This window comes from Microchirus variegatus (assembly GCF_963457635.1).
Source record: "Microchirus variegatus genome assembly, chromosome: 22".
Taxonomy (NCBI): Eukaryota; Metazoa; Chordata; class Actinopteri; order Pleuronectiformes; family Soleidae; genus Microchirus; species Microchirus variegatus.
Genome location: NC_139823.1, coordinates 12,038,091 through 12,054,243, shown reverse-complemented (window position 1 = coordinate 12,054,243; position 16,153 = coordinate 12,038,091). Strand labels below are relative to the sequence as shown.

General features: G+C 40.6%; 1 protein-coding gene across 1 annotated transcript in view; it reads left to right on the top strand.

The window, feature by feature from the left end:
- Positions 1 to 16,153, top strand: part of lrp1bb (low density lipoprotein receptor-related protein 1Bb) — a gene marked incomplete at both ends in the record, with an annotated part of 246,847 nt that overhangs the window by 170,361 nt on the left and 60,333 nt on the right. The window contains 14 exons of the mRNA XM_083909007.1: positions 159 to 293; positions 417 to 546; positions 1,246 to 1,372; positions 1,521 to 1,672; positions 2,295 to 2,419; positions 2,545 to 2,916; positions 6,154 to 6,343; positions 8,506 to 8,710; positions 10,979 to 11,171; positions 13,114 to 13,239; positions 14,482 to 14,610; positions 14,718 to 14,837; positions 15,702 to 15,815; positions 15,968 to 16,117. Coding sequence (XP_083765133.1) covers positions 159 to 293; positions 417 to 546; positions 1,246 to 1,372; positions 1,521 to 1,672; positions 2,295 to 2,419; positions 2,545 to 2,916; positions 6,154 to 6,343; positions 8,506 to 8,710; positions 10,979 to 11,171; positions 13,114 to 13,239; positions 14,482 to 14,610; positions 14,718 to 14,837; positions 15,702 to 15,815; positions 15,968 to 16,117 — 2,268 coding nt within the window. The remainder of the gene's footprint in view (positions 1 to 158; positions 294 to 416; positions 547 to 1,245; positions 1,373 to 1,520; positions 1,673 to 2,294; positions 2,420 to 2,544; positions 2,917 to 6,153; positions 6,344 to 8,505; positions 8,711 to 10,978; positions 11,172 to 13,113; positions 13,240 to 14,481; positions 14,611 to 14,717; positions 14,838 to 15,701; positions 15,816 to 15,967; positions 16,118 to 16,153) is intronic.

Below are 16,153 nucleotides of genomic sequence, written 5' to 3'. Positions count from 1 at the left end.
GTATTTTTTCATACTTTATAGTCCCACACAATATTCAGTGAAACGGGACAAGCTGCAGCAAAAATGTGTTGGGTTTTTTTTCGTGAGCTGCTTTGTTTGTGGAAACCACATTTATCAACACGTTTTCCTCTTGTTATTATCTGCTGCTTTGTGTACAGGAAATGACACTGTGTACTGGACAGACATGGGCCTGAACAGAATATCCCGTGCCAAACGTGATCAGACCTGGAGGGAGGATATCATTACGACTGGCATAAGCCGCGTGGAAGGCATTGCTGTTGACTGGATAGCTGGTTAGTGTCGCGATTGCCACATCGTCTACTTACATCTTTAAGAAAATGTGTTGCCGTGTGCTCCTAATGGTCAATCAACCCCTGCTTCATTTCTGCACCTCACTTCTTTATCTTTCCACACAGGAAATCTGTATTGGACGGACCATGGTGTCAACTTAATTGAAATCTCCCGTCTGAACGGTGCATACCGATCAGTGGTTATATCTGAAGGATTAGATCAGCCCAGGGCCATTGCTGTACATCCACAGAAAGGGTAGGAAATGCCTCTTTTTTTTCTTTCTTTCTCCATAATAGTGTGTGATTAAGAATACTTGGCAGAATCCCTAGTAACTTCTGTTTCAAAAAGCTTTCCTTGTAGACAAAGTGAATGTTTAAATCATTTGTTTTGAGTAGTGCTGGGCGTGCATGACGACTGAACGGAAAAAAAACGCGTGTGACGTCATGTTTACGTGACTACCAATTGTTAGAATGAGTCTCTAGTAACGCTAAACTTGAAAAACAGAGGCACACATACGCAGTACACAGGTACGCTGCTTATTTGTAGTGCTGCTCCTTTAGTTTTTATAAAAAGAACACTCCAGTTCGACTGTAGGCGTCCTACCGACGCTAAATGAGCTAACGGAGCTAACTGGTAAAGGGTGCCTGGACGGTGCGTATACATGACGTCACACACGTCTTTTTCTGGTCAATCTTCATGGAAACGTGTCATGCGTTAACACTTCACACCCCACAGAATAGTACAAACAATAGTGTCTGTATTTGTTCTCTGTGGCACCTTCCTTCCTTCCTTCCTTGCTCGTGTTTGAATAAATATAGCAGACATGATATGGTTCGCTGTTCAACTGTAAAAGGTCCTGCTCCTGCACAGTATAAATCTTTGTCACACTAAAGCAAGTTGAAGGTGCTTTGCAACAAAAGTTCACTGCAGTACACTGTACACTGTGCTGTCCAGGTATCTCTTCTGGACCGAGTGGGGCCAGAACCCCTGCATCGGCCGCTCCCGCTTAGATGGTTCGGACCAGGTGACCTTGGTCAACTCAGGCATCATGTGGCCCAACGGAATTTCCATAGACTATGAGGTACATTTGCCCAATCCACCTCCACTGTGTTCCGTCATGTGCTGTGCTTTCTACTTTATCTTATTCTTTTTTTCTTTTTTTTGTGGCCTAAATATGACCACGCTTAACTGACTCAGTGTATGATATGAATTTTAAAATTGCCCTCCAGGAAAATACATTATACTGGTGCGACGCCCGCACGGATAAAATCGAGAGGATCAACCTTGAGACAGGTGAGGGCCGGGAGATTGTACTGTCTGTGGCCAACGTAGACCTGTTCTCGGTGGCTGTGTTTGGGCCTTACATCTACTGGTCTGACAGGTAATTTATTATATTCTTAAATACACACACACACATATATTGGCCTGCAGTACTAACCTGACTTTAATCCCCCCCCCCCCTCCCTTTACAGGTCTAATGTGAAAATATTAAGAACAGCAGTTTCTGACAGTGAGGGTCACACAGTATTCTTGTAAATACTCCACACACAATTCAGTGATACCAGCCAGAGGAGAGCCTTCTTCACCCATCTATATAATATAGCTTGCAGTTAAATTTAATGTTGCCTTGTTTCCAGTTGCTTTATTCATATTTATACACTGCTGCATTTTTTTGTTGTTGTGGGGCTTTCTGGAGCACGGGCTGAAATAAGAAAAAGACAGACGACATCACGTCTCTGTTGTTTGCTGTGCACGCTTTAACGTTTTTTTTTGACAATTATCTCGCTCTCAATCTTTACAATGAGGACATCAGTTGGAGAAGCTGTCACTTTTATTGCACTTTTATCTTTAGCTTCTTGAACTGTGTGTGTCTGAACTAACGGATCGCAGTTGTGAATTTAACTTAATTGTGGTGAAATTCAGTTCTCCCCACTGCAGCAAAAAGTCAATATCCAGTGGGCTATGTAATGTGGAAATTAAAACTGTCTTCTGGTATTGCTCAGGGCCCACTCCAATGGTTCGATCCGTCGTGCCTTCAAGACTGACACCTCTGAGGTCGTGACCATACGGAGTGGTCTCGGGGTCAATTTGAAGGATGTGACAGTCTTCAATAGAGGCAGAGAAAAAGGTTATAGCCTTCAATTTTACATTTTTATTGTGTCCTGTCAAATGCAATTTACCCCACACATGGCTGCTACGCATTTAATTGGCAGATAGACAAAAGAATAATCAAACATATATTTGTTTTTGAAGGCACCAACCCCTGTGCGAGGAGTAATGGAGGCTGCCAGCAGCTGTGCTTTCACCTGGGCAGTGGGCGCCGCACGTGCTCCTGCGCCCACGGCCGCTTGGCAGACGAAGGCTTCGCCTGCGAGCGCTATGAAGGTTATCTTCTCTACTCAGAAAGGACTATACTGAAAAGCATCCATCTTTCAGATGAGAACGACCTCAACTCACCTGTCCAGCCTTTTGAGAATCCTGCATTTTTCAAGAATGTCATTGCGTTGGCCTTTGACTATAGTCAGGAGACAGCTGGGACCAACCGCATATTTTTCAGCGACGTCCATTTTGGAAATATCCAGATGATTAATGATGACTGGACGGGGAGAACTATTATTGCCGAAAGTAAGTGAATGTCATACGCCCACTCCAAAAGTTTGATGTGTCTGTGATGTGATTTAAGTTTCCCCACAAACTCACACTCTTACTGTCATACAGGTCTTAATGTTGTTGTTGAAACAGTTACTGCAGTATTTAGAGAAGAGTGTTAGGGCCACATGTAAAGTTCTGATCTCAATTCTGAGATTAAAGTTAGAATTTTGAGATTAAAGTCCAAAAGTCATGATGAATGAAGTTAGAATTCTGTGAAAAAAGACTGAGATTAAAATCATACTCTTTTTCCCCTCAGAATTATGACTTTATAACTTTAATCTCATAACTCAATCTGAGACTAGAGGCATAATTCTGAGATTAAAATTCTGAGATTAAAGTCACAATTTTGAGATTAAAAGTCTGAGATTAAAGTCAGAATTCTACTGTTCAGCACAATATGGTACAATAAATGTCATTTCTCACACCTGGATGTCATGGGAAAAGATGTGACACTGACCCAGGACTGCAGCGTGTTGGACTGTTATGCCGAATCTGTGGACAATTTTTAATTCAGTGCTAATTAAAGGAAGGCCACATTTATTTCTTTTTTCAATCACTATAGTATATAATACCTACTATATATCAAAGAGAGACGAGAAAAGAGGCAGCTGACTGACTGACGCAGAGTAAGTGATGGACCTGGTCCCTTACTGTGTCTCCACTAAAGCTCAGAAAGGCATGTCTTGACAAGCATGAGTGGATTCATATGAACAGCAAAAGCCTCTGTTCTGCTCAGTTAGCACCCTCTGCCTCACTGTGACGTGTCCACTGGGAACAGCTCAGCCTCTCCCCCACCACTTTTCTCACACTGGGCGACTGCAGGGGTGTAAAGATCCACTCGCACTCCCCTCAAACTACACTAACTCCAGTGATCCTGTTGAGACATATTTCTGCTTGTGTGTTTATCAAGATCTGTGAGCGTCTCTCGCACCTTTAGCACTCGCAATGTGTGAATTTAAAGTGTGGGATATTTGGTGTTGAGGAGAAGCATCAGTGTGTCCTTCTGTAGCAGATTTCATACTGTATTTTAAAAGCAAATGTATTATTTTTTCTCTCTAAAAGTTTTCCTGCATCTCATCACTGAGGAAAGGTGAAGATGTTAATCATCCATATTTCCCTAATTAAACTCGGTGTCCCTCATTAATTACTCCCTCGCTCGGCCAACAATTTGCGAGAAACCCAACACTTTTTTATTGCGAACTGTTAATTAGTGCTCGCTGACTCAGGTGGTGTCCTAAATATTTCACAGTATGCTTTATGAGTTTGTTGGAAAAAGACAAAAAGAGGAAGCCACATTCGTTCTCATACAGTTCCACATAGTCACTATGAAGATGAATGAACAGGCTGCGTGGAGAGATCAAGGAAAAATATTGCCATATCTCAGCTGACATAGTGCGATAGAGGCAGGGTCCCACTCTGGAGAGGTCATCAGTCTATCGCAGGGCCACATAGAGACAAATAACCGTCCATTCTCACACGTCCTACACTCAATTTAGAGCGTCCAATCCACCGAATCCATGTATCGCATTTTTGAGTTAAGTTTTCTGTGGAGTTTGTTTGTCTGTCTGTTGGCAACATAACATAACAACATAACTCGAAAAGTCACAGACGGATTTGGATGAAATTTTCAGGAAATGTCCACAATGGGACCAAAAACAAGTTTTTAAATTTTGGGTGTGATCCTTTGACGCTGTCACTGGTTACAACACTTGCTGTCTGACCCAGGCGTTGAGCTGCCTTGACAGAGGTCTGCGCTCTCCGAGTGCTTTTCTAGTTTTGGACTGTGGGAGGAAGCCTGAGAACCCAGAGAAAACTCCATGCAGAAATGCCCTAGGTCCGAACCCAGATCTTGTGCTAACCACTACACCAACCATGTGTCCCTGTATATATTTGCTCTCGCATTTTTGATTAAGCATCACATTTTTTATCTTTTTTTGGTTGCTATTTGCATGTTTTTCCCCCAGAAGATGTTTTTTGTTTTCGTTTCCCACAACATAATAGAAACTGTCTCCCAGTCATAAGCTTCCACAGAATCACTGCAGTGGCCCATGGGGGAGCATTTTCATTTTAATATATGAGCACACATATAGGAGATCAGAAACCCACATATGGCTGTATAATAAACCTTGTATTATGCTTTTTTTTCTCCAGATTGCTACTTGTGTAACAGAAACAGTGTCGGCCATATCCAAGAGGTCATTTGTGACACCGCCGCCACACAAGTCGCAAGCGAGAGATAAAACACGAGTGTGGCCGGCGTTTCTGCCTGTGATCACTGTCTATCTCTGGAGGTTCCCTCCCTGTCAGTCACATACCTGGGAGGCTGCGAAAGTCCCCCCTTTTTATATGCTATGTTAGGAAATTGGCTGGCAGTGAAAACATTCAGCGGCTGAATGATTGTTGCGTCAACAAACACATTTCTGTCCAGTGCGGCGAGGCATGAAGTTATTTCCCTGTCAGTCAACAAGGAAACATGGTCCCAATTCATCACAGCCTGAGTCTGCCATCTGTAAGATTTTACCTGAATCTGCAGGCGACTGAGATTTTTTTTCTAGTGACCACAGATGTTAGTAGCATACAAACCAAGAATTTCACATTTGGGACACAACAGAATCTTTTATTTTGTATTTTGTTTAGCCCTTTAACATCTAAGCCTCAAAATGTCCATTTGGACATTTTTTGTTTTGCTTATTTTAACCAGAAAAGGGCCAGAAAATGTCCTGTGAGTAAGTGCTTTTGTTCATTTTCCAGAATAACGTTCACTATCTGGCAGGTATTTACAATGTACTGCATATTAAAATGGCGTATTAACTATTTAAAACGGAAAAAAAACATTGTAGTTGTGCATGGACACTAGATTCTGCGTGCTAAATTTGAAATTTGAACAGTATTTTTTTGAGTCTTTGTCTCAATGTCCAAAAACAGGCCAACAGGCGTTTTCTTTTCTCTCTGGTGACAAAGACGCTTCGGTTTCCTGCAACAGTGCGAAAATAACCACCACTGACGAGATTCTTAGCTATCAGAAATTGCATAATTACGGTCATGCAAAGTACAAATGTGTCGTCTACGATACAGTCGGTTAGGGTTAAAAAAAAAAAAAATGGAGTACAACCATAACTTTATCTCTCTATTATTTTCCTATTATCTACCACCGATCCTGGCGTTGCATATTGAGCTGTGATTGTATGTCCCCCTCTCTCTTTGTTTTAGATGTGGGTTCAGTGGAAGGCCTCTCCTACCACCGGGCCTGGGACACTTTATACTGGACCAGCTCCACTACCTCCACCATCACCAGGCAAACTGTGGACCAGACACGGGTCGGCGCCCTCAGCAGACAGGCTGTGGTCACGCTGTCTGAGGACGACCATCCGCACGTTCTGGCCCTGGACGAGTGTCAAAAGTCAGTAGCTCTTACCTACACAGTACATTACCTCGTCACATTGCTATATTTCCATATATATGTATATGTATATGTGTATGTGTATGTGTATGTATATGTATATGTATATGTATATGTATATGTATATGTATATGTATATGTATATATGTATGTATGTATGTATGTTTATAGCTCTTGGGATAATTTGTTGTTTAACCCCCCCCCCAAATAAATAGATACACCTGTTTTAAATGACATCATAAAAGTGTAAGATTCAGATAAACCTGTTCATGCCTTTCCTTACAAGGAGGTTTGTCTATTACCGCTATGCACTGCTCTTACATTTCCTATTAAATTGCTCGGGGGGGAAGAAAAAAAATTGCACTTAATACAGAAGGTCATGATCGGAGTATTAAAGAAAAAAAAAAGAAAAACCCTCACATCACTGCTGATTTTAAATATGTGCACTGCCCTATTAGTTTTATGACACATTTTAAGATCTTTCACTTGTCTGTAAATCTTTTCATTGACTATATTGTTGATGTGTTGCCAAGATATATCCCAGATCGGGCTCTTAAAGCCGTGCACTGTCTAGTGCTCACTGTAACAATGTGGAGGACATGAGGACAAAAACCTCAGTTAGGAACTTAATGCATGTGCATTCCAATGCATGCGCATGTACGCTCTGCAGCCACCATACTGTATAATACTATATAAGGTACACAGGACAGCTGTTATAGCCCATCTGCTTCAAGGTTCAACGTGTTTTGCATTCCGAGATGGATACCACTCTGCATACCGTGGTTGTTAAGATTCTTATTTGAGATAATGTTGCTCTCTCGTATCATTTTCAACACTGCACTGCGGAACCAACAATGTATTTCCTTCGAGAGAAACTGCCACTCACTTGATGTTTTCTTTTTCTGTTTTCAGAAAAATCATTCTGTAAAAACCTCAGTGATATAGGAGATCAGCAGTTTCTGAAATACGCCTCTTATACCAACAACCATGCCCGTTTAAAGTCATTTAACCCTTGGAACACAGAGCATTTTATTTTTCTTTCCCATTACTACGTTTAAACGTACAGTATACTGTAGGCTATAAGATATCATTTTTTCAGCACAACTCAGGCAAACCATATAAGCACACCTGAGCAAAAAGTACTCAAAATCTTTAAAATCGGATTGAATTTGTGAAATTTGAAAATGTATCTATTTTTGTGACTTCTGCACAGTTATTGCCACTTTATACCATTACTAAAAATGTGACATAAAATGAATCATAACTTTGACAAATTCTTTTAAGTTTTAAAGCCTGAATATGTGACATATAAACACACACCCCCAGGATGTCCATATAAGGAGTTGTGTATTATTCCTAGGGCAAATTACCATGGGTGCACTAATGGTTAAAGCATCTTTTTTCCCATTCTGATGTGCAGTTATATTAATTAGTTTATTATTTTGACCATGTATGCCTATATGCACTAGTTGCTGCCATGTGACTGATTATATTGTGTAGCTATTCAAAGCACCTATAGTGCACAATTATAAACAGTAGCATGCTATCCTAATGAAGAGAAATATAATCCGTAGTATGTAGATTGCAATTTTACTAAGAGTGAGTATCTTGATCCTGCTGTTGGATTAACCAAATTAATTTTCTGACCTCAGACGATATCCTTGGTTTGCAATTTGACACCATATCCATCCCACTGTCTCGTAATTAGAACTCAAGCTCAGATGATTAATTAGCAGTGCCTGGGTGTGACTTCTGACCAGAATTCTTATTATCGCACGACAGTGGACTTCCACGACTTCATTACAGTATAGGGTGAGAGAGTCCTGGAGATAGAAGAAAGAAAAAAAACATGAAATAATATGAAACAACTCTTATTTCTGCATAGATGTGTAGCACACAATTACAAAACCAGGCAGTGTGCAGGGATGATGTTGATGAATGACGTGGCTGTGTAAAACCTCCAGCAATTCTAATTGATTTGAAGAAAGGTCGCTCTGCATTAGAGTTTGTTTTACAAGCATGCTCGATCAAAATCTGTGTCAAGGCTATTAAAATCAAACAAACAAAAGCATATTTTACAACTACACATTTAGCCACTCTGCTTTCTACCCATGTCTTAATACATGTTTGGCTTGTTTTTTTGGTTTTAATTGTAAACACAGCCTGATGTTTTGGACCAACTGGAATGAGCAGAGGCCCAGCATCATGAGATCCACGTTATCGGGCAACAACATGAGGATTATCATCAGCTCAGACATCCTGTCGCCCAGCGGACTGACTATTGACCACAAAGCAGAGAAGCTGTACTTTTCAGACGGGAGCCTCGGCAAGATCGAGAGATGTGACTTTGATGGTTCCAGCAGATATGTGAGTATATGGAAATAATGAACACTGGGTTTTAAAACGCGGTCCCACTCGGGTCTTGAGTCATGGCGTCTATTTCATTTGATTTTCCTAAACACAGTGTGGATACTTATTTTAATGAAAGTTTTTCTATTTTTTTTGTATATTTTGAAATGCACAGCAGTTAAATCTGAATACTTGATTAATCCCGGGGGGGAATTGTGTTGTCACACGGTTGCTCCATGCCAGATTAAGAGAGAAAGAGAGAAAGAAAATGATATACAGTGCTTAACAAATTAATTAGACCACCACTCAATCTAAGGTTTATGCCACAGCTGCCCTAAATTAATAAAACATCATCAAATTGATGAAATCTTATTTGTTTATGCTAAAATATATCAAATTTAGTTTTGCAGAAAAAAACATTTAAATTATTAAGATTAAGATGTCAAATTATAGTTATTTATTTGCATTCCTGAACAGAAAAATTATTTGGGTAGAAAAAGATTAATTAATTTTGTTATTTGCCAAATATATACCAACAACTTTTAAGTATCAACAAGTTTTTGAAATATTCGTAAAACATTTATATTTTACTTGTTTCTGACGGGTTAAGCACTGTATATGATAAATGAAAAGTATGTAAATTAAAATAAGACATCCCTTCGGAAACAGCACAACATGTTCCAAATAAGAACATAATCAATATGATAAATAAGAGCCAGTGATTCTCCAGGTAGAATCTATTCCCCACGTTTGTCTCTGATTGATGGAACTGTTCGATTCCAACACATCTGAGAATCAAAGGCACATTTTCAGGGTCGCACTTAATCACACAAAGTAGTTCGGGGATTTCCTATCTAATCGATGACAAATACATGCATAAGCCCATCTGTATATATATATTTATACCATCTGTATTCCATATGTGCAAAGAATTACAGCACAAGCTTCTTAAGCTGTGGATTGAAAACGTTTTGAACATGACCTTTGCAGCAGTTTTGTGTGTCCATATGTTTGCTGAGCTGGGTCACAAGGCTGAGAGGAGTCTTTACCTCTGGGTCTCCACCCGCCCCCCCTCGCTGCAGTCAAGTCCTGCTAATGAAGGTTTTGCTGTGAGATTGCTCCTAGGTGTATGTTCTCCATTCCAATTAAAATGTGTAAATTAAACAGACGTCGCTGGTTGTCAACTTCAGCACTTTCCCCCGCCAAAATTGTAGCCGTGGAATTTTTCAAGACAGCCCCGTCCACCCTGTACAAGACTGCAGAGATGGGAGCTTAAGGCTCTGTGTCACTTTAAAGTTTCCTGATTGTTTTATTTTTGTTCCGAGTCAAATTAACGTAAACTTGGATGGCAGAAGAATGCCCCCGAGGCTTTAGCGACTCTTCATTGCTGCAGTGATATTGCACGCTGCCAGTGTAGGTGGTGACAGAAGAAGAAGAATTACATCTATGACGTGAATCATCCCTGTGCCATTTTTGGGAGTGGGAATTCATGTCGACATTGAAAGCAGTGTAACAGTGCATTAAAAGGGAATATGTCAGCATGTTAAACCAGGACAAGATGTCATTTTTAACCGTTAAGAAAAGGGAATATAAATTGAGAGCTGTCACAGTTTTTATTCAAGTACCACCTTTGGATGTTGTTGAGTAGTGAAAGAGTGATAAGAATGAATGAAACGCTGTGTGTTCACATTTACCAAAAACACAAGCCGGGAATGAAAGTAATTTGTTCCTGGCTGTAAACGTAATGTGTCCCAAATCTAATTTTCTATCAATATGTTCCATCCTAAACCATCTGGCGTGTCCCTCACATTCTCTCCCTCTCTCTCTCTGTCTGTCTCTCACTTGCCTGATGGCCATTTGTTGCTTCCACACGCTGGGCTCCTTTAATCAACACCTGTCCTATTAATCCCAGTATGGCATAGGGCTAATGTGATGCTGCTTACGAGCCTGTCCCACTAATGGCTTAGACTACAGAGCCACTGGAAGCCCTGATCCTCCCCAAGCCTAGAGAGTCCCACAAGGAGGGATTTGATGGATTCCTACCTCCCTGCCATTGACACTGTCATTTACTTCTCCAACATCTGGGTTAAGCAGTCGTGAGTGAGGTGGTGGATGTTGCTGCATGGGTTGAAAATGTTATTCCGTCACATTTATTCTGCAATTCTGCCTGTGCTGTCTCTGGCCAGATGTCAAAGAGACACTTGATTGGCTGGTGGGTGGCAAGTGAAAAATATGGAGACTGTGAAATGTCTGAACATCAAGAAAAACTCTGCTCTACAATTGCAGGTCATTGTCAAATCAGGACCTGGAAACTTCTATGGTTTGGCCATCTATGCAGATTTTATTTACTGGTCAGACTGGGCCCATAGGTCTGTGCTGCGATCGAACAAACACACAGGCGGTGACACCAAAGTACTGCGAGCCGATATACCCCATCAACCCATGGGAATTATAGCTGTGTCCAGAGATACAAATAACTGTGAGTATGTTACTACCTTGTGAAGATTTGTGTGTTTAATCATGTAAAAAAGAGTAAAGAGTGTGACTCTCCACTAGATTTATTTAATAACTTCTGTTCTAAAAATTTTAGAATGTGTATTTTTACAAAATTTGTTTCATAAAAACCTTTTGAAATCCAAGATATAGGAGATTAAAACAGTCATTCTTGGCCTCTTACAAAAAAGCAACGAAGTCAGGATCACAGATCCAATAGTGATTTTTTTTTAAATCCCAAAAATCATAAGAGGAAAAACTGTGAAAAATGAAAATAGATTTGCGTATCTGGGCTTTGTTTTTTTTGCTCATCCCTCTGGCGTTTATCTGATGTTCCTGAATATAAAATGGCAGCTAGCTTACAGCGCTGCTCACACATTGATTTTGCTGCAACAATGATCTAATAATACCGTATACTGTAAAAATATAAATAAAAAATAACAGTAAAATCAATCAAACCAGTACTTTTATACTGCATCTGCTTGTTTAGGAACAGCCTTATTGACGAGGCCCACAGCACAATCAATATTTGCGAATTAATATATTTTTAAATGTATAAAGTAGATTAAAAATGGTCAGATTAGATGTTATATTAGTATTAGTTACCTCCTAACCAAAAGCAATGTAATTCAAAAGGGAGTTTAATGTTAATGTACAAAACAAAAGTGTGATAAATTAATAGTCTTATTTAGAATGGCTGGAAACCAAAGTTTCATAGGTAATTAATAAAATGGTGACCTATGTTGTAAAGGGAGTCTCCTAAGCGCCGTATAAAGTTAATTTCCAACTAGGACAAAGGGAAGTGAGCTCCAGCGTCCCAGCGGTTGGCCTCGGATGCCGAGAGCCGTGCTATTCCTCGTTTATCTCGTTACGAGGGATAATCAAATCCTACGAGGTGCACGGGCATCGCTGCAAGTCCACAGCGTAATGTGCAATGACCAGGAATGCTGAGTTTGATCACTCATTTTATTGCTTTTTCATGAATATTCGAGCTATAAATAACCGTACAAATGGTTTAGCGGAGCTGCCGACCTAGAAGAGCTTCTCTCGACGTTTGAGAGTCTCATAGAAGAGGGCAGGTAATAACGAGGGTCTCAACTCAACATTTTTACAAATGAGACGAGAGTGTTGTAACTTTGAATCCCATTGAGCTACAGCCGGCTTTTGTACACAGCTCAGGCAGACAAAATATCTCAGGATGTAATACATTTGTTAGTCACAACTGCCCTTTTATCCATGTTGTTTACCTCAAATTATCTTTTAGATTAAAAGTCAATAGCAAATATAAGACTATACTCCATGTAAGCACTAGTTTTTGGGAGAATATTGATTCCTCTGCCTTGTATTCATTAACTGGAATAACCACCAAATGTGTAAAGCCTTTGCATATTGCGTTAAAGACATCTCTATCTCATCTCTAATTAAGTTAATCGTAGGAGGACGTTGGCGGAAAATCAGAAAGACTGTTTTACTGTATATAACAGCGTGTGTGTGATCGGAGATGAAACAAATAAGAAAACAATAGTAATAAATTATAATGATAATAATTAGAGTCACCTTGTCTCTCGCTCCATCTTACTCTAATTTTCACTATACCAGTGTGTGAAGTATACATGAGGAAGAGGAGGAGGAGGATGATGAGAGAGCAAATGATCGTAATGGGAATAAATCTGCCTCGTGTGAAAAGTCTATTACACCACTGTATTTTTAACGTTGGTGATAATGGCGTTACTTTGAGGGCTCTGTATTTTCTTGGTATAAAGTTTGAAAACCACTCATTAAAAACAAAGATCAGATTGGGTTTCAGATGTATAAAAAAGAGGGAACTTTGTAGATTTTAGCCTTGATTTAATTTCATTCTATTTGTATCTTCACTCCAGAATAGCACAAGAGAGTTGATTCTAATTCCCATTGATTTGTTAATGAAGGTGAGCTGTCCCCGTGCCGACACATGAACGGAGGCTGCGGTGACCTTTGCCTTCTCACCCCGTACGGAAGGGTCAACTGCAGTTGTCGCGGCGAGCGCGTGCTGTTGGACAACAACAGATGCGTGTGTAAGTAATGAGCAGCTTCACGTCTGATTTTATCGAGGTCAAATCTTCCAGCCCATTGAGCATTCTCGCTACCAGGTATTGATTTTAATGGCCCCCCTTTTTATGGACTTGTTGTTTTGAAAGTCATCGCCGTCATTGATATGCATACTGTAGCCTGACATCCACACACACACACACACACTCAAAGTAAGATATTATCAGTGCTAGTGTTTGACATCTCAGAATTTATCCCTTTGTACATAACCACACACAAACAGGAAGGCATTGACCAGCTGCCGTCATTTCTTTGACCAAGCGCTGAATCTGTAATGATTGGAGGAGTCATAGTCGATACTGCTCAGGGAAAATGCTGCTATCATGCAGCACTACTTTACATTTAGGCACAGAGAAGAGGAAAACACAGCTGAGCAGCAGTAGGAACGTTTGTCACAATTACTCGCCTGAAGTCACAAGTAGAGAGAATTCCTAATGTGACACATTGCTGTTTGAATCTAATGCGCAGTGCGAGGATATACAACATAAGGTGGGAGGAGCTGTTGAGATGAGGTTTTGGCCAGAATAATCATGGCTAGTAACTCAGAAGAGCTGGATGGTCGTCTCGGTGTCACAGCAGAGGACAACAGGCTCTTAGCCGCACATATTGCATCAATTAATTGCCAGTGTGGAGGAAAAAAAAAGTTTCAAATTGTTAAAGCTACAGTTATTTTCATTCCAGTTCATTGTAGATATAAACATTCAGCTGGTGTACGACTATAGATCGAAATGGAATTACGGTAACACTTTAGATTAGGGAACACATATTAACTAGGTGCTTACTAACATATATAAGTAGCATACTAGCCCTTTATTAGTAATCATCAAGTATGTATTAACACCTTATTCTACCTCTATTTCGACATGAATGAAGATTTTTACCACATAAGGTGTTAATACATGCTTAGTATTTACTAATAAAGGGCTAGTATGCTACTTATAAGCACCTAGTTAATGGTGAATATGTGTTCCCTAATCTAAAGTGGTACCGGAATTAGATATAGATAAAAAATCACAATTATCATGTGTCCTACATCTCCTTCCCCCTAGTTTAAAGCACACGTGGGATTTGTTGGGAATGTTCGATGCATTGAAATGTAGCCCACTGATCTCACCTGTATGTATGGAGTCTCAGATTCATTTTGACAGTTGTGGTTCTTCATCATCATCACAATCCATCACCGTCGTCTTCTTCTTCTTCTTCTACAGCAGAAAATTCCTCGTGCAACATCCACACGGAATACGAGTGTGGGAACGGCGAGTGCATCAACTACCAGCTAACCTGTGACGGAGTAGCCCACTGCAAAGATAAATCAGACGAGAAGATGCAGTACTGTGGTAAGAAACACATCACAACTCTATACTGGCATGTATATAGAGAGAGAGTATGTAAAGTGGAGCTCTTGATTCTTGTCTGTCATTGATATTTCGTGCAATCTGTTCAGACAACAGAAGCTGTCGGAAGGGTTTCAGGCCGTGCTACAACCAGCGATGCGTGGCCAACGGTCGCTTCTGTGACGGGATCGATGACTGCGGGGATAATTCTGATGAAGCTTTCTGTACTAGTGAGTCGCATCCGTTTGATCTCCTGTTCAATCCGTTCTGCCTCCGAGGGCAGGATCCAGCCACGCTAATGCTCACACTAATACAGCGCGTTACGCCACATGCTGCGCTAAGCCGTCGCTGTCTAATGATGCCCAAGATCATAAAGAGTGCACTAATCAAAGAAGCGCCAAACCTACAGCCTAAAAATGTCTTTGTAGAGACTTCAAAGTACAGGTTTAGTTTGAATCGTAATAGTAAAATAGTCTCAAACATAGAGTTATGTTTATTTTAACCCTGTTATATGTGAAAGTGGAAAAACAATAATGTGTATGGATTTTTAGAAGCGGATCTAGGAGACAGTATTGTTCTCATAATTAATGTGGACCTTCAGTTCTGCAATTTCAAGGAGGAGGAGTTTATCTCAGCGTGGCGTGTCATCTTCAACCTTGCAGTTTCCTTTTAATGGGACATCAACACTAACTTTTTTCTATTACAGATAACTCTGTAACATTTAATTATAGTGTTATGTTATATGCTGATAATAAAACGCAGAAAGGTGAAATGACCAGAACCATTGTGCAGTCGTCTGTAAATGAACAACAGAACCAAAGAAGCCCCTTATGCATATTAAGTGTGAATTGCTCTTGCACAGCACTAAGAGGGTCATGACAGTCGGGCAACTTTTATAGCACAGGCAGTCCAACTGCAATTACTGCAACTCATCGCAAACCCTTTTTTCCTGTGGCAGATTTCAACCTGGAAGCTAATTTTCACTGCCCCCAGAAAGAGGTCCTAAGTATTGTTATGAGCTGTACCTGTTAACCGTCTCCGAGTGCTCTTTCTATCCTCTTATCGTTTTGAAATGCTAATTCTCTCCCCCCAAGATGTCACTTGTGGCTCATCAGAATCATCGTGCAAAGACGGGAGCTGTGTACCCAGCTCAGCCTGGTGTAACCAGGTCATCGACTGCGCCGACGCCTCGGACGAAAAAAACTGCAGTAAGTCTTTGCTTTGCATTGATCATAAAAATGCAAACAATCCCGTACCTTAGCTGTCGGATTACGTCGCATGTGATCCATCACCGCTCTCTCTGCCACCTTTAAGGCCATTGTGACAAGACAATTATTGTGCCGCTGTGCTTTGTATTCAGACCACACCGACTGCTCACACTTTTACAAGCTGGGGGTGAAAGAGAAAGAATTCATTAGCTGCAACACCACCTCGCTGTGCATCCACCCATCGTGGATCTGTGACGGCGCCAATGACTGCGGCGACTATGTTGATGAGACCAACTGCCAGGGTGAGTTAACGCACACATTTTTTTACCTGCACATCC